Below are 18,371 nucleotides of genomic sequence, written 5' to 3' on the forward strand. Positions count from 1 at the left end.
CCCTCCCTCCTGTTACTCCGTCCATCTGCAGTTCACCACCTGCGACAACCAGTGTTAGCAGATTCTGTATCCTGAAATAATTCTAAGCACATTCCCTCTGCCATTTTGCTTTCTTTAAAGGCAACTGCCTTCGGCCTGACCTGTGGTAGCACAGTGGAATAAGGCATCGACCTGGAACACTGAGGTTGCCAGTTCAAAACCTTAGGTTTGCCTGGTCAAGGCACATAGGGGAGTTGATGCTTCCTGTTCCTCCCCCTTCTCTCTCTCTCTCTCTTTCTCTCTCTCTCTCTCTCTCTCTCCTTCTCTCTCTTTCTCACTCCTCTCTCTCTAAAAATCAATAAATAAAATTTAAAAAAATAAAGGCAACTGCCTTCCATATTATTATGTATAGACTTATTTGATTCTTTTTTAAAATTAAGTTTATTGGGGTTATTTGAATTATTTTTTAAAAACAGCTACCTTGTTCTTTTTAATTCTGCACTATTTTCTATTGAGTGCCTATTGTATATTTAACCAACCTGCTTTTATGACCTAACAACTATATGTTCATTCCACAGCAGTGTATAAAGAACATTCCTACTTGTTTTATATAAAGCCACACAGTATTTCATGGTGAGGAAGTTCCATGGTTTATTTAACTAATCCTCTATGGATGGATCTTTCGTTTGTTTCTCCTGTTTGGCTGCTGCAAACAATGCCTTAGTGAATAACCTGGTACATATCACTTTGCCTATGTGCAAGTGATCAATTTTTGATCACATTGGAAAATGGGAAGGGGCCAGGTAAAGGGACTGTCACCATAAGAAACATCCAGGCCCTGGCCAGTTGGCTCAGCGGTGGAGCATAGGCCTGGCGTGTGGAAGTCTGGGTTTCAATTCCTGGCCGGGGCACACAGGAGAAGAGCCCATCTGCTTTTCCACCCCTCCCCCTCTCCTTCCTCTCTGTCTCTCTCTTCCCCTCCCGCAGCCAAGACTTCATTGGAGCATAGTTGGCCCAGGTGCTGAGGATGGCTCCATGGCCTCCGCCTCAGGTGCTAGTATGGCTATGGCCACAACGGAGCAATGCCCCAGATGGGCAGAGCATCACCCCCTGGCGGGCATGCTGGGGGGAATCCCCATCAGGCGCATGTGGGAGTCTGTCTGACTGCCTCCCCCACTTCTAACTTAAGAAAAAAAAAAAAAGAAACATCCAACCCTATAAGAATTTTTATGCATTTATTTGAGCCAAACTGGTAACAGTTGATAGGAAGCAAAATCTCAACATATTGAGAAAATGCTCTGGAGAATGGCAGTTCTGCACCATGAAATCTAAGGGGGGTTACACGGCATATACTGGTGGGAGGTTAGGGAGGTGGGAGACAGCAGAGGTGGGTCCCTGGGGGGGGTAGCATCTCTGGGACTGAATAAAAAGTAAAATGAGTAGACACATACTCCTTCACAGTGGTGGGTGTAGAATAGTTGATAGTTAACAATAATGTTGAGGGTTCTATGGTCGGTACTCTGGTGCAGTGACTGTGTCCCAAGGGGTCTGCTGGAAAAAGAAAATTACTCTGATATTCCAAAGGTTTGTTAGCAAAGATGCAAAGAGACAATAGGCAGGCTCAGTAAGGATAAGGATTAACGTTTATCAAGGAAGATAACTGGCCTTGGACAAAACCACTATGATTTGCTTTTAGGAAGTTTTAACTTCAGACTGTGCATAAATGAGGGGAACAAGTGGATGTTTCTCTTTCTCTCCCTCTCACACACTCTCTCCCTCTCTCCCTATTTCTCTCCCTTTCTCTCTCTCTCCCTCTTTCTCTCCCTCTAACTCCCTCCCCCTGTCCCTCTGTCCCTCTTCCTCTCTCTCTAAAACACAATAACTTATTTCAGACCACCCTATGCGGTTATTTTAGCTAAGGCCCATCACGCAGGCCTCCCCTGCACTTTTCATATTTAGTGTATGGCCCCTTTTTTCATCCACAGGACCATAGGGTCCTGTAAGGCAGTGGTCCCCAACCTTTTTTGGACCACAGACCAGTTTAATGTCAGAAAATATTTTCACGGACCGGCCTTTAGGGTGGGGTGGATAAATGTATCACATGACCGAGACAAGCGTCAAGAGTGAGTCTTCTATTTTTTTTTTTTTTTTTTGGTATTTTTCTGAAGCTGGAAACGGGGAGAGACAGTCAGACAGACTCCCGCATGTGCCCGACTGGGATCCACCCGGCACGCCCACCAGGGGCCACGCTCTGCCCACCAGGGGGCGATGCTCTGCCCCTCCGGGGCGTCGCTCTGCCGCGACCAGAGCCACTCTAGCACCTGGGCAGAGGCCAAGGAGCCATCCCCAGCGCCCAGGCCATCCTCGCTCCAATGGAGTCTTGGCTGCGGGAGGGGAAGAGAGAGACAGAGAGGAAGGGGTGGTGGTGGTGGAGAAGCAAATGGGCGCTTCCCCTATGTGCCCTGGCCGGGAATCGAACCCAGGTCCCCCACACGCCAGGCCGACGCTCCACCGCTGAGCCAACCGGCCAGGGCCAAGAGTGAGTCTTAATGAATGTAACAGAGGGAATCTGGTCATATTTTAAAATAAAACATCGTTCAGACTTAAATATAAATAAAACGGAAATAATGTAAGTTATTTATTTTTTCTCTGTAGACCGGTACCAAATGGCCCACGGACCAGTACCAGTCTGTGGCCCGGGGGTTGGGGACCACTGCTGTAAGGGCTGTGACCAGGAAAATTAAAAGTTTGGAAACCACTGCTGGGACAGGTGCCACAGGTCCTTATGATGGCAGCAACCATATCATGACATCTTGCAGGAGTTAGCCATGTGGCCAGTGGCTGTACCAAGCATATGCCACAGTCTATGTCTAGAACCATGGGTTGGTCTGCATGTAATTTCTTTTCTTTATTAGTAATATTTTTTAATCTTAGGGTTTAAATTAAAAAAAATATTTATTGATTGATTTGAAAGAGAGACATTGATGTGTTGGTCCATTTATTATGCATTCATTGGTTGATTCTTGTTTGTGCCCAGACCCAGGGGTCAAACCTGCAACCTTGACATATCGGGATGAGGCTCTAAAATCAACCGACTACTGTCTAGGGCTTTATATCCTTCTTAAAATTTTTCTTTTTTCACCTACTTGGAATTTTTGGAGTGAGAAACCTCAGTCTGAGATATTTCTGCTTTTTCCTGGACTCAGTCGGATGTGGGATTGGTTATGGGGGTTTATTTCTCAGGAGCCTGAGCGAAGGTGCACGTGGGGGCTGAGCAATAATTACCTTTTGAGTCAGTTGAACCGATTTAGCAAACACTCTTCAAAGCAGCTGCCTTTCACATCAATGCTTATTTGTTCTTGATAATGAAAAATGATGCTTAGAGAAAGCCTCCTCTTGTAAACTCTATTGGACAAATGAGCACTTGTTTTGGAGTCATCTGCAAATGCATGTGACCTGGAGACTCTGGGAAATGCCTAACTTCTGAAGCTTCGGCTTCCAGCTGTTCTCTTGGGCTGTTTTAGGAGTTGTGTTCCAAATGTTAAAGGCAGAGGGCCCAAGCTTTTCTAACACAACCCACATTTGGAAAAGGTGCAAGCCTCACACTCGTTCTTTGTGTTGCAGGAAGCAACACAAAGCGTTGTTACTGAATGCTCCCAAATTCTGAACTCCGTGACAGCTTTTCATATTTCCACAGTGTAAGCATATTTCTGTGTGCGCTAGCACTTATGAAACGCTGCCCTCCGATCAGCACGTATTTCTATCTGGGTTGTGTTCTTTATAGAGAAGTCTGTGGTTTTAAGCAAACTATCTTTGTGTGCCCAGCATGACTGTTTTCCTATCTCATGTTGCTCGTAACTACCCGTGGAGCTTTTCTCCCTCCTCAAGGCAGAGCAGTTCTAACCTAGTGGCTAAGCCAGCACTGGCCGGTTCTGGGTGGGAATCCTACTTTAGAGATTGACTGGTTCTGTGACCTTGTGCAAATGAATGAAGCCTTTTTTGAGTGTCAGGCTTATTAGTATCAAACTGTTCTCAGCAGTTTAGGAGTCAGTGTTTGGAGAGCTCAGCACAGTGCCTGCACGTAATGACTATTATTACACAGAACATTTATTTACTCCTCTAATTATTGTTAATTAAGAATTATTTATGTCGCCCTGGCCGGTTGGCTCAGCGGTAGAGCGTCGGCCTAGCGTGCGGAGGACCCGGGTTCGATTCCCGGCCAGGGCACACAGGAGAAGCGCCCATTTGCTTCTCCACCCCTCCGCCGCGCCTTCCTCTCTGTCTCTCTCTTCCCCTCCCGCAGCCAAGGCTCCATTGGAGCAAAGATGGCCCGGGCGCTGGGGATGGCTCTGTGGCCTCTGCCCCAGGCGCTAGAGTGGCTCTGGTGGCAACATGGCGACGCCCAGGATGGGCAGAGCATCGCCCCCTGGTGGGCAGAGCGTCGCCCCTGGTGGGCGTGCCGAGTGGATCCCGGTCAGGCACATGCGGGAGTCTGTCTGACTGTCTCTCCCTGTTTCCAGCTTCAGAAAAATGAAAAAAAAAAAAAAAGAAGAAGAAGAATTATTTATGTCTTTTTTCCTCTCCCACTTTTTTCATAACTCTGCCCTTGGCATTATTGGGTGCATGGATCATGTTTTTTGAACCGTGGGACTTTGACTCATGGGGTCCTCCTCAAAGGAGATCTTGGTAACTATTTTTGTTACAGGTTCATTTAAATGTAACATACATACCATACAAATTACCCACTGTAAGTGTACAGTGAGATAATTTTTATAAATGTGCACAGCTGTCTATCACCACATCCAGTTTTAGAATACTTTTATGACCCCACAAGTTCCCTCGTGCCTACTGGCAACCAAGCCCACACCCACCCCTAGCTCCAAGCAACTACTGATCTGTTGTCTGTCTTGGTTTTTATATAAATGAAATATGTAATCTTTTTTTTTTTTTAACAGAGACAGACAGAGAGAGGGATAGACAGACAGGAACAGAGAGATGAGAAGCATCAATCATTAGTTTTTCGTTGCTCGTTGCAACACCTTAGTTGTTCATTGATTGCTTTCTCATATGTGCCTTGACCACGAGTCTTCAGCAGACTGAGTAACCCCTTGCTCAGCCAGCAACCTTGAGTTGAAGCTGGTGAGCTTTTGCTCAAACCAGATGAGCCCGCGCTCAAGCTGGCTACCTAGGGGTCTCAAACCTGGGTCCTTTGCATCCCAGTCCAACGCTCTATCCACTGCGCCACCACCTGGTCAGGCTGGAATATGTAATCTTTTGTGCACTTCTAAAAAATACCCAGGCTTGGGCCTTACCCCAGACTAACTAAATCTGATCTCCTGGACTGGTAGTCTTTTGTGGTCTCTTGTCTTTTTCTTTCACTTAGCACGATGCTTTCAGGCTCATCTGTGCTATTGCAGTTACTTTTACTCTATTCATTCTAATAACAATCTAGGTTGATTTTTTTGTTTTTGTTTTTTAACTGGCAAATTGGGGAGAAAGAAGGAAGTTGGGGAATAAAGACCTTAAAAATAATAGTAGTACCCATAACATAATTTTAGAAAAACAGGATATTAAGGAATACTAGACAGGAAGTAAGTGAATTAGGAAAGGGCTGTAGGCCAGAATCTGAAGGATATATAACAAGCATTAACAGTGCCTTCTCGCCTGACCAGGTGGTGGTGCAGTGGATAGAGCGTCGAACTAGGATGCAGAGGACCCAGGTTCGAGACCCTGAGGTCACCAGCTTGAGCACAGGCTCATCTGGTTTGAGCAAAGCTCACCAGCTAGGACCCAAGGTCGCTGGCTTGAGCAAGGGGATACTCGGTCTGCTGTAGCCCCACGGTCAAGGCACATATGAGAAAGCAATCAATGAACAACTAAGGTGTCGCAATGAAAAACTGATGATTGATGCTTCTCATCTCTTCTTGTTCCTGTCTGTCTGTCTGTCCCTATCTATCCTTCTTTCTGACTCTCTCTCTGTCTCTAAAAATAAAAAAATAAAAAAAAAATCCCCACAAAAAAACAGTGCCTTCTCTTCTTGGATGAGACCATGAGTCTTTCAAAAAAAATTTTGTGTGTGTGACAGCAACAGAGAAGGACAGACAGAAAAGGGACAAATAGGGACAGACAGACAGGAAGGAAGAGAGAGGGGTAGCATCAGTTTTTGTTGCGGCCCCTTAGTTGTTCATTGATTGCTTTCTTATATGTGCCTTGACTGGGGGGCTGCAGCAGACCAAGTAACCCCTTGCTCAAACCAGAACCTTGGGCTTCAAGCCAGTGACTATGGGGTCATGTCTATGATCCCATGTTCAAGCTAGCCACCCTGTGCCTAAACCTTGGGGTTTCAAACCTGGGTCCTCTGTGTCCTAGTCTGATGCTCTATCCATTGCGCTACCGCCTGGTCAGGCTCTTTTTTAATTTTGGGGGGTAACAACTTTATTGAGATATAATTTATACATTATATATTAAATCCATTTAAAGTCAGTAGCCCTTAAGTGTATTCACAGAGTTGTGTGATCACAAACAATTTGAAAGCATTTTCATTATCCCCCAAAAGAAATCCCTTACCCTGTAGCTACCACTCCTTGAACCCCACGATCCACCCTCCAGACCTATGCAACCATTAGTTTACTTGTGGTCTATAGATTTACCTATTCTGGACATTTCATATAAATTGAACCACATAAATATACATGGTCTTTGTGACCAACTTCTTTTAGTATAATGTTTACAAGGCCCATCTGTGTTTCAGTACTTTATTTCTTTTTACTGCTGAATACGTAATATTCTATCATATGGATGTACCACTTTTTATCCGTTCATCAGTTGACGAACACTTGGGTTGTTTTCACTTTTTGCCTCTTATGAATAATGTCACTATGTCATCTATGTTTTGTCACTTTTCCCCTCTAACACAAGGTACTACAGTTGGAATTAAAGACTATAAAGCCAGTAGCCATGGCCACCATCACAGCCGCCTGGCCCATGCAGGTTCGCATTAGATTTGGACAGAGGGTAATGAAACAACGGAGCAAAGAACTGGTGGGCCATTAGCTTTAATCCTAGCTTGTACCCGGCGGGCAAGAAATACACACAGTGGGAAAACACTTCTCTTTCCATTCAGGGCTCCCAAAGCCACTGACTTATCCGAGTTTCCTAGAATCAAAGGTTTCTAGCTCACCAGCCCCATTCACCTCTGTTTCCCATCTTCTCTCTGCACAAACTCTGCACAAACTGGCTTCTCCCTCAGCACTCCACCATCTTGGCTGCTTCTCCTGGCTCCTCCACATGGCCTTTTACTAGCATAGCCTCCTAGAACGTAATCACTCTTCTCTGGGAACAACGTGATCTCTCTTCCTTTTAAAACCTTTCTGTGCGAAAGCCCTCCCCAACACATATTAACATATTCATGCCCATCCCAAGCAATCACCTGGGCGACAGGCTTCCACGTGGGCAGCACCATCTTTAACAAAGTGAGCATAATATATTTTATCTGCTCAATAAAGACAAAAACAAAACTTAAGATTCGAGGGGGGAAATAGCACCCTGAGAAACAGTAACCAAGGAATGTGAGCTGTGTGTGTTTTTACCATCGTGTTATCATCCAACAGCCCAGAGTCAGTGGAAGGGAAGTCACTGGGCATCACATCCTACTGTCAAAGAGACAGAGGTGGGGAAGAAGGAGGCCTCAAAACCCAGAAGATCAGGCTATGGATATTAGACTATTCAGGGTTTAAGACTATACCAGACCCGGGTTTGAATCCTACCTCAGGCCACTCAGTGCATTATAACCTTGGGAGAGTTGCTTAACATCTCTGAGTCTTTACTGATAAACCGGAAGAGCAGTGCCTCCCTCACTGGTGTTGTGATTATGCAAAGTGCTTGTTATACTTCTTGCTTCTCCTAAGGGCACCTTTACAAAGCTATTCTCCACAGCATTGTGTGGTCCCAACACCTGGGGGAAGTTTAAAATCTACCCTTGTCTGGGCTCTACTAGCCCTAAAGATCAAATTTAGTTAGGCCAGGCAGGGCCTGGGCCTGTGTATTTTTCAAAAGCATCCCAGGAGAGTCTGTACAGGGCACATTAGTCAGTGGATTGGAAATGATGTTACAGGTATATTGGTCTTTATTTCACAAGTGAGCAACCAAGAGCCCTCCCGTTAGGGCCTAGAACCTGTCCCCTACCCCAGGCCCGCCAGCTATCCCTCCTCTGAGGGCTCAGCCAGAGCTGGAAGGAGGAGGGATTCAGTTGCTTTGGAATTTCAGAATATGTCCCTCCCTGGCCTTGAGAAACGCAACAGAAATGAAAAGTGTGCAGGTACTGTGGTGTAAGCTGGAGCCTTTCCTTTCTAATCAATAAGCAAACAGTTCCTGGAGTTGCCCAACCTGGCCACAGGAATGTTTCCTGGGTTGCAGGCCATGGGAATGATCAATTATTGCCTCCATATTTAGGCAGGCAGATTAGGTGTTTGTGTATTTAATGTGCAGCCAGAAGCTGGGACAATGAAATGCCAATTTAGTGTGGAAGCCAAAGGGCTTCCCCCTTCTCTTTGTTCTTTTTGACGAAACCAGACAAGTTTTCCTTGCTATGACAGGGGAGAAGTCCCCCTCTACCTCTGCAGCAGGCCAGATGCCAACTCCCTATTGGTGTGGAGTTCCATCGCTTCTCCCCGCTTCCCTTTTTTGAACAAATTGAGATGAGATTGCTTGGCAGTTAGTGTCCACCTGGAAGAACTAAAGCCAAGCCCTTGGTCTCAGACTTGAGCAGAGAAGCAGCCCGAGCTGAGCCACTGGAGCCCCATCCAGGCAGGAATATTGTCATCATTTGAGGTGAGGTTTTATCACTGGGCGCTGGTCTGTTTCTGACTTGGCCAGGAGAGGCCTGGAACAGAAAATGACCTAAAACAGTTCATTTCTGGCCTTGATCTGAAGAAGGGAAGGGGGAGGCCAGGCCCTGCTAGACCGGGGAGCAGCTTTCACCATTCACAGGCTTGGGTGCCCTGTGCTAAGGCTGCTTTCACTGCATGGGAATGTCAGCCTCAGGGGTCAGGGATCAGTACCTGCTGTGTTCACACTTGGGGCTTCAGTTCTAGAACAGGCCCAGCCCGCAGTAGGTGAGCACTGCTTGCGTAGGCCCTTGAACTTCCCCCCACGCTGCAACATGGCTCCCTCCCTCCCTCATTCAGCATGCAGCCAGAAGCAGACTGTCTCTTCAAATGCCCCTTTCTGAGGCTTTCCCTAAGTGTCCTAAATTAGATTGTCCCCTCCACCCCAGCTGCTGCCTAGAACTTTGGAACCCCCTTACAATGCTTATTTTTCTCTGTTAACACTTTTCATTCCTGACAATTAATTTGTTGTTTCCTCCCCACTGGAATAAATGAGTCCTGTGAGGGCAGGGACATTGCTTTGTTCACTGCTGTATTTCCCAGGCCTTAGAATGATGCCGGGGGAAGGGAAAGGGCTGAGTCAATATTCTGTTGAAGAAACAATTCCCGAAGCAACCCCTTAAGGGAGATGAAAAAATGGAGAAACTGATGCTCAAGAGAAGTCAAAATCACTTGCCTACAGCTGTGATTTGAGTGCAAATTGGGTTGACCCCATTGACACAAATGTAAAACTATAAAAGTGTTTGCACTGTCTTTTAACCAACGCCACAAGTGGCATTTATGACATTTTTTACTGGGCAGACTGATCAACATCTATAGTGTTTGCTGTTCAAGAACTAAACCGGCATTAGCCCAAGCAGAAGCGTGATTGGGAAGCAGAAATACACTGTTAGACCCAGACGGTGTCATGAATCAGTCACCTTATAACACAGGGGCGATGCATCACCCTTTGTCCTTGTGGGTTCCCCTTCGCAGGGGCCTGGGCTAATTTTCCTTTATTTGTGACCTCAGTTTTCTCTCTGCCCTGCCCTCCACCTTAGTCTGTTTTGATGGAAACAGAAGCTAAGGGGACTTTTCTCCTTGCTTCCTACCTGGGCAACGTTCATTGTTGACATGTTATTTGGGTGCACGTTAAGCAAAGACAGACCACTTAAAATCTGTTAAATTTGTTCTGGGCAAGGACATGTTGAGAGGCTGGGAGAAAGAACTCAATAAGCTTCATAAGAGTGAATGTCCTATCCTTAGGATCCCCTGGGAGCCACCTGTCAACAAGAGAGGCCTGACCTCGGGTGGGTACCCCAGGTGATGACATCTCTAGAGCCCATCACTGTACATGCCTTGAGCTGTGCTTGGGCAACTTGATATTCCAAACTTCTTATCTTTCCCAGAAAAATGTTTGGGGTTTAAGGCTAGCTGATTAGAGAAATTCTGACTGATTTTAGCTAATGTACCATGGTGACTTAAAGGAGAATATTCTTATTTTATTTGATTGATTGATTTTTAGAGAGTAAGGAGGGATGAGGTGAGAGGGGGAAAAAAAACCCTACACTGATTTGTTTTCCCATTTATTTATGCATTCATTGTTTGATTTCTTGTATGTGCCCTGACCGGGGATTGAACCCACAATCTTGGCCTATTAGAACTATGCTCTAACCAACTGAGCTACCCAGCCAGGGCCAGAGGAGAACATTCCTAAATCTGAAGTTTAAAACCTTCTCCTTCATTTGGCTTCTGACTGTCGTTTATGTTTTCTGAGGCTTGGAAGCGGATATCCAAGGCACAGCAGTCCTCATTCAAGGAGAGAGGGAGTGCGTGTGTGTAAGGGGGAAAGGGGGCCTGGAAACTGCTGCTGTGCCAGCTACTCTCCACCTGTCCTACTCTCTGTGAGAACTAAGTCCGTTCACGGAGAAATTACCTTGCAGAATGGCTTATCAATACTGAGAGGCTGCCTGGTAATTGAGTGCGGATAGTACTCACGGTAGGGTCTGACCACAGGCTCTGCCACATGGTGGCTGTGTGGCCTGGCCAGATCTCTTCAGTGAGACTTCCCTGAGCCTCATTTTCCTCACTGGTCAGTTAGGGCTGCTAAATTCCTACTGCCTAGGGCTGCTGTATCTAGTAAGGCGGTAGGGTTGTGTTGTGTTCTATTCATAGTTCTCAATAACAACACAAGTTAAAACTTAATTGGGACTAAAAAGATAGTCTTCCTGGTGCAACTTGAATCTCCTCCATGTCCCCAAGGGTGGACAAACTGAACACTTTTAAAAGATAAAATTACATTTTCTGCTGAGCATGGATAAACCCATAATGTTTAGTCATTTCAGGGATACCCATAAAAGGAAGACATTGCAGAATCACCCGGTGCCATCAAAGAAAATGGAATGTAGAAAGAGTTAAGAGGCAGTAGCCGCTATGGAGAATTATGGCTTTGTGGTTGGAGTTTGAAACACCGTTCCTAACCAGCAAAAAAAAAACAAAACCCCAAAACTCTTGTCCAGCTAAGTGATGCATATCTGTCTTCCCAGGATTCCTTTCGTCCATCACCTTAAACTTCTTGTCTTTTATCTTCACTATTTAAGTTCGAAATCGAAGGTCTGGGTTTGGGCATGCGCAGTTGGCAGTGTGACCTCGCCACCAGGAGCCTCAGAGGGCTCTCTGATCTAGCCCTCGAGTTGTGTGTGTGACTTTCTCTTCCTGAGGCTGAGCGCTCAAGTTCAAGTGATCCTTGAAATAGAGCTAAATGCTGTGTTCTTTGGTAGTAGCTGTGGGAAATGCGTTCTGATGAGAGGGAAACAATCCAGAATGCACGCCTTTGTGTGTGGTGCGGGGAAACACTGCTTTCCAGTCGTTGCCTCTGAGAGACTGGGTTATCCCACTAGTTACCATGTAACTCAATTATAGTTAGCTGGCTTTGATAGCGGCCCCTTGTCCTTAAATCTCAACATCTCTAGGGAATAGAGGCTTTTCACAGTCTTGTTTCTACCCATTCACATTCCAGTTGTGGGGCTGGGCGGGGGTGGGAGAAGAACCTTCAGGCTGGCTGTTCTGTGGCATGATGGCAATTCTAAGCAAAGAATGCTGCTGAGTGCTCAGAGCCTGTCCCAGGACCCGAAGCTTTTCATGAGTTTAATTTGTCTTTGAACTTCAGTCATCCGTCTTCCAGGGCCCTCTGATGAAAGCTACTGCTTCTGCCAAATAAGCTAGAAAATGGGGCATTTGTGGGATGAATGTCACACAAAATCACAATGTATTAAGGATTATTTTTAAATGTCATTTTAATTTTTGTTATTTTAAAAAGTAATTCATGGCCCTGGCCAGTTGGCTCAGTGGATAGAGCCCAGCGTGCTGATATCCCAAGTTTGATCCTTGGTCAGGGCACACATGAGAAGCAACCATCTGCTTCTCTTCCTCTCCCTCTATCCCTTTTCACTCTCTTCCCCTCTTGCAGCCAGTGGCTAGACTAGTTTGAGGGTCAGCCTCAGACGCTGAGGATAGATAGCTTGGTTGATTTGAGCATCAGTCCCAGACGGGTGTTGCCCGGTGGATCCTGGTCAGGGTACATGTGGGAGCTGTCTTTCTCTATCCCCTCCTCTCACTTAAAAAAATAAGTAATTCATGGTATTGTGACATGCAATAAAATACGAAGATGTATACAGAATCTATGTTTGATAAAAAGAACTGAATCCTGCCTGACCTGTGGTGGCAGAGTGGATAAAGTGTCAACCTGGAATGCTGAGGTCGCCAGTTCAAAACCCTGGGCTTGCCTGGTCAGGGCACATATGGGAGTTGATACTTCCTGCTCCTCCCCCCCTCTTCTCTCTCCCCCTCTGCCTCTCTCTTCTCTCTAAAATGAATAAATAAAGTCTTTTAACTTTTTTTTTTTTTTTTACAGAGACAGAGAGAGAGTCAGAGAGAGGGATAGGCAGACAGGAATGAAGAGAGATGAGAAGCATCAATCATCAGTTTTTTGTGTGGCACTTTTAGTTGTTTATTGATTGTTTTATCATATGTGCCTTGACTGTGGGGCTACAGCAGACCAAGTAACCCCTTGCTCAAGCCAGCGACCTTGGGTCCAAGCTGGTGAGCTTTGTTCAAACCAGATGAGCCCGTGCTCAAGCTGGCAACCTCAGGGTCTCGAACCTGGGTCCTCCGCATCCTAGTCCAACACTTTATCCACTGCGCCACTGCCTGGTCAGGCTAAATAAAGTTTTTTAAAAAAAGAACTGCGCCCTACCCTTCTTTCAGCCACACTTCTTTCAGTCTTCTCCCCACCTACCTTCATGCAAATTACTGTTACCCTTCTGGTGTGTAGAATTACATATTGTCTGGGAAATTTTTTTCTTTTTTAAATGTTTATTTTATTAATTTTAGAGAAAGGGAGAGAGCAGAAGACAGACAGGAACATCTGTTCCTGTATGTGCCCTGACCAGGGATCGAACCGGCAACCTCTGTGCTTCAGGATGATACTCTAACCAACTGAGCTATCCTACCAGGGCGTTGTTTTTTCCCCTTATATAGTCTATCTGATCAATGGTGGCACAGTGAATAAGGTGTCAACCTGGGATGCTGAGGTCCCAGGTTCAAGTCCTGAGGTCACTGGCTTGAGCTTGAGCTCGCCAGCTTGATTGCGGGGTTGCTGGCTTGAGTGTGGGATCATAGACGTGATCCCATGGTCACTGGCTCATCTGGAACACCCCTGGACAAGGCACAAATGAGAAGCAATCAATGAACAACTACAGAGCCGCAACTATGACTTGATTCTTCTCATCTCCCTTTCTGTCTCTCTGTCTTGCTAAAAAATATTCCTTTTTATTATTGCTGGAAAGCATATCCCTGTTTTGCATATGGGAACAGTGGTGAAGACAACCCAGGCCCTTCACTCACCAGCATATAATTTAGGGCAAAGAAAGTGAGATTGCCATTGGGTTCTTGGCTCTTGTCATTGGGATTTGGTTTTGGGTCAAAGGGACCAAATGACATGTTTAAGAGAGGAGGAGCACCTGCTGACTTAAGGAATACTTAGACCCTTGCTGGCTTTAATTTTGTTTAACTTTTTTATTGTGAAAATGTTCAAATATACCCAATTCCTGGTCTTCTAGTTTCAACAGTTTGCCATTCTTGTTTACTCTCCTGCATGCTGGCTAAATTAGGCTTCACTATGGCCCCTAGTGGCTGGCCAGCCCCTGCCAGGTTCCAAGTAAGTTTCCCAGAGCCTCCCCAGAGCTGGAGATCCCCTCAGCCTGGCTTATAATTTCTGGTTTATCAGCCCAGGGGATCAGGTTGCTGGGAAAGATAATGAGCCTTAATGAGCACCTAGAAATTCAGGTTGGGGCTGCCTGTTGGCCACACTTCTTCTGTCACTTCTCAAAGGGTGGGGCTCAGCCACCATCAAGATGAGATGCCCCAAAGCAGGTTAAACACCTTGCATCAAGTTATGTACAAAACCATTTTCATTTTTTTCAGGCCGCCACCCTTGGCAAGTCCGATCATGCTTGTCCCGACTTTCCCTGCTCAGATTTGGGCTGGCTGGGGAGAGGAATGCAGCGTGATGAATGAGGACAGCTCTTGTTCTCTGCTTATGTGACAAGCCCCCAAATGGTCCAGTTGCCCCATTACTTCTGTTGGAGTATACCGGGGGAGGGTTATTTGAAAAACATCTTGTTTCCTAGTTTGAAAAGAAATTACTCTTTTAGACTTACAGGGTGGCGCCTGCCCATCCTTTTAAAGACTCTGCATTTCTTCTTGGCTTCTGTCATCATTTTAGGATTCATCTATTCATTTCGCAAATACCTGACCCCTAGCTTGCATGCAAAGAAATACTAATCTCCTTTGACTTGTTTTGTTCTTCTGCTTTCAAAATGTGATTCACACTCACTGCCATAGCTAATCTTCACAAAACCCTAAAGAGGTAGGCTTGATCGGTGGTGGTAGCTCTCATGTGCCTGTAGAGAAAGCTGAGGCCCAGAGAGGTGAAGCATTTTGCGAAGACCACTCAGCAAGAACATGGCAGAATCTAGGTTTATAATTCAGTCACAGACTCAGACCAGCCCTTTCTTCCTGTTGCCCATTTCCTGTCATTATTCCAGCCTTCCACTGCTCACCTCACTCCCACCCCCTTGAGTTTGGGAAGTGAGTTTTAGAACATGCCTAAATGGTGAGGAGTCAGAGTGGGGGGCTTAGTTTTGAAAAAAAATTTAAAAACAAACTAAAAGGGAGAGGTGGGTGAGTGAGTCAAAGGATCCAGCTCCCAGCTGATTAGTTTACTTGCCAGGTAGCAGATTCCCAACCCCTGCATGAGGTGGCCTCAGATTTCTACCATCCTGGATTCTAGCTAGGAGGCAAAATTATCCTTTAAAAATAGCCAAGGGCCCTGGCTGGGTAGCTCAGTTGGTTAGAGCATCATCCCAACATGCCCAGGTTGTAGGTTTGAGCCCAGGTTGTAGGTTCGAGCCCCGATCAGGGCACATACAAGAATCAATCAATGAATGCATACATGGGTGGAACAATAAATTGATATCTCTCTTTCTCTCTGTCTCTTTCTCTGAAATCAATAAATAAATTTAAAAAAATAGCCAAGCTTTGAACAAAAAAGTTCTTTCCAGGGTGAGGGAGTGCCAATTATGAGACTAAGTAACTCACATTAATAGTTATAGTATGTCAGGCAAATTTTTTAACTTCTGAGCCTCAGTTTTTTCATCTTCAAAATGAGGGATATATGTGGTACTTACCCTTCTTCCTTGAAACATGGTTTTATTTTCTCTGAAGGATGGGGCTGTTGACTTCAGAAAACATTTACTACGAGGGTGACCCCTGGTGGAAGACATGAAAACTGCAGCTCAGGGCTTTTTGGGAGACCTGATCCTCATGAATGTAGAGGTGTTTAGCTATGTAAAAATAGGCACAAGAGCAGGAATTTTATAAAAGATTACATCCCTAATCAGGGCACATACAGAAACAGGTCAGTGTTTCTGTCTCTCCTTTCCTCTCTCTAAAATCAATAATAATAAAACAAAAGATTACTTACAAAATAGAAATTCCACTGGAGGAATGAGGGGCAATTATTTGAAAGGGAGGAAAACAGGCCAACTTGAGATCTCTCATTTCCCTAAATGAACGGTTTTATCTGTGGTTCCAGGCTGGCTCTTTTAGGTCTCAGCTCAGACGCCCCCATCTTAGAGAGGCCTGCGCTCGCCACCCAATATAAGTTACACTTCTCCCAAACCTATCTGCCTTCCTGTCATTCTTGTAGTATTCCCTTTAATTCCTTTAGAGCCACTAACATTGATAACCATCTGCAGTTTTTGGTTTTGTATTTGTCCATCTCTTCCACAATAGTATAAGCTCAGTGAGAGCGGGTGTCTAGTCTATCTTGTTCCCAGTTTCTTCCTCAATGTCCAGCGTCTTCTGTCACGTAGCATGGTGGAAACCTGTTGAATGAGTCCTTTGGAACTGATGTTTAGTGCAGACACTTTTCATCACAGCTTCTTCAGCTTTGGGTATTAATACTTTTTTAAGTTTTAATACTTTAATAACTAAAGTTTTATTTTTATTAAAAATTAAAAAAAAAAAAAAAAAAGGCCTGACCTGTGGTGGCGCAGTGGATAAAGCATCAACCTGGAAATGCTGAGGTCGCCGGTTCAAAACCCTGGGCTTGCCTGGTCAAGGCACATACAGGAGTTGATGCTTCCAGCTCCTCCCCCCTTCTCTCTCTCTGTCTCTCTCTCCTCTCTAAAAAAAAAAAATGAATAAAAAAAATTTTTAAAAATATATTGATTTTAGAAGGAGGAAGTGAGAGAGCAAGAGAGAGACAGGAACATCAATCTGTTCCTGTGTGTGCCCTGACCGGAGATTGAACTGGCCACCTCTGTGCTTTAGGACGGTGCTCTAAGCAACTGAGCAAGCTATCCAACCAGGGCTAACTAAAGTTTTTAAAATGAGTTTTGTTTTTAACTTTAGTCATAAGTTCCTTTATCCAAGTAGTTTTCTCTGCCTTTTGCCTTTGACTTGCCTCCCTGTATAATCAGGTTGAAGAGTTCTATGAGGCCTCCATTGTCTCCCCTGACGACAGTGATCAGTTCCTCCTCTGTGCCTCCTGCAAGGAGGAAATACCTCTCTCTGTCTCAGATAATAAGCATATAATTGGCACCCAGTAAATATCTAGTTATTGATGTCTTTTATGGAATACTCACAAGGGTTGAATAAATTATTAGCCAAAGCTACGTTTGTTTATAATTTTTTTAAACAAACTTTAATATAGTATTTCTGTGCCAGAAATACTATATTATACTGTTCTGTATATTTCTAAAAACAAACAAACAAAAAACACCTTAGTGTAGTAGTTGTTATTGTTACCGTCTTCCTATGGATAGGTAGACTGAAGCACAGAGAGATTAAATTACTCTCCCAAAGTCCCAGAGCTATTAAGCAGAGCTGGAACTTGAACCCAGGGAGAATGGTCCAGAGTCCATACTCTTAACCATTATTCCATGCTGGCTCTCTCGTACTGGCCATCGTTTATTGGATTGTAAACTATTTATTTAAATGTAGCTTATCCACAGCATCTGACTGAAACATGGTCAGTTAGAACTTTTGAACTCAATAGGTATTCTTTCTTAGTTATTTTAGGGGTCTTTTTATGTCATCGAGCAATCTGAAAAGAAGAAGCCCCTTTCTGTTGTTATTGAAAATAAGTTACTTTTTGGACAGGTTATAGTTTCACTACAAGTAGATGAGAAAAAATAATCAGATCATAATAAACAGTCGCTTTCTAATTGTAAAGAACATGATGATGCTATACTAGTTGATATCTTTGTTCTGTCATCAGACTCTGGTTTGTTTTAATCATGCTTATTTTGTGAGTCAGGTTTTTGGTAGGTGAGACCAGTTTGCTTTTTAGAGAGGGAATGTGTTTGTTTTTAATCTGCCCAATTTCTTAATCGCTGTTATTTATGTCTTGCAGTGAGTTTTGAAGGATGCACTGGTCAACCAAGGACTGTCTATGTTTCGGGTGACACCAGATTCAGAGTGGGCACAGACGGTGTACTTATGGTCAAACGGCCTTTACACCTTCATAATCCAGAGATGAGTTTCCTTGTTCACGCCTGGGACTCCACCCGTAGGAAGCTTTCTACCAAAGTGACTCTGAGGGCAGCAGCAGTTCGCAACCACCAGGACCACCACCACCACCAAGACCACCACCAACCACAACACAACCACCACCACCAGCAGCATGTATGTTAAAGTGTTTCTTGAAAATTCATTATTATTTTATTTTCAAATGTTATTGATTGATTGATATTTGGAGAGAGGGAGGAAGGAATGGAAGCAGAGAGAGAGAGAGAGAGAGAGCGAGTGAGCGAGCGAGTGAGCGAGAGAAACATTAATTTGTTGTTCCACTTACTTGTGCATATATTGGTTGATTCTTGTATGTGTCCTGACCAGGGATCGAACCCACACCTTGGAACATCAGGATGATGCTCTAACCAACTGAGTTTACCGGCCAGGGCA

The 18,371-nt window shown here is 44.8% G+C and overlaps 1 protein-coding gene across 1 annotated transcript in view; it reads left to right on the plus strand.

The window, feature by feature from the left end:
* CDH1 (cadherin 1) overlaps nt 1–18,371 on the plus strand; it is a 99,380-nt gene that overhangs the window by 49,330 nt on the left and 31,679 nt on the right. The window contains exon 3 of the mRNA XM_066243182.1: nt 17,824–18,095. Coding sequence (XP_066099279.1) covers nt 17,824–18,095 — 272 coding nt within the window. The remainder of the gene's footprint in view (nt 1–17,823; nt 18,096–18,371) is intronic.

The sequence above is a fragment of the Saccopteryx bilineata genome, chromosome 9, assembly GCF_036850765.1.
Source record: "Saccopteryx bilineata isolate mSacBil1 chromosome 9, mSacBil1_pri_phased_curated, whole genome shotgun sequence".
Lineage (NCBI taxonomy): Eukaryota > Metazoa > Chordata > Mammalia > Chiroptera > Emballonuridae > Saccopteryx > Saccopteryx bilineata.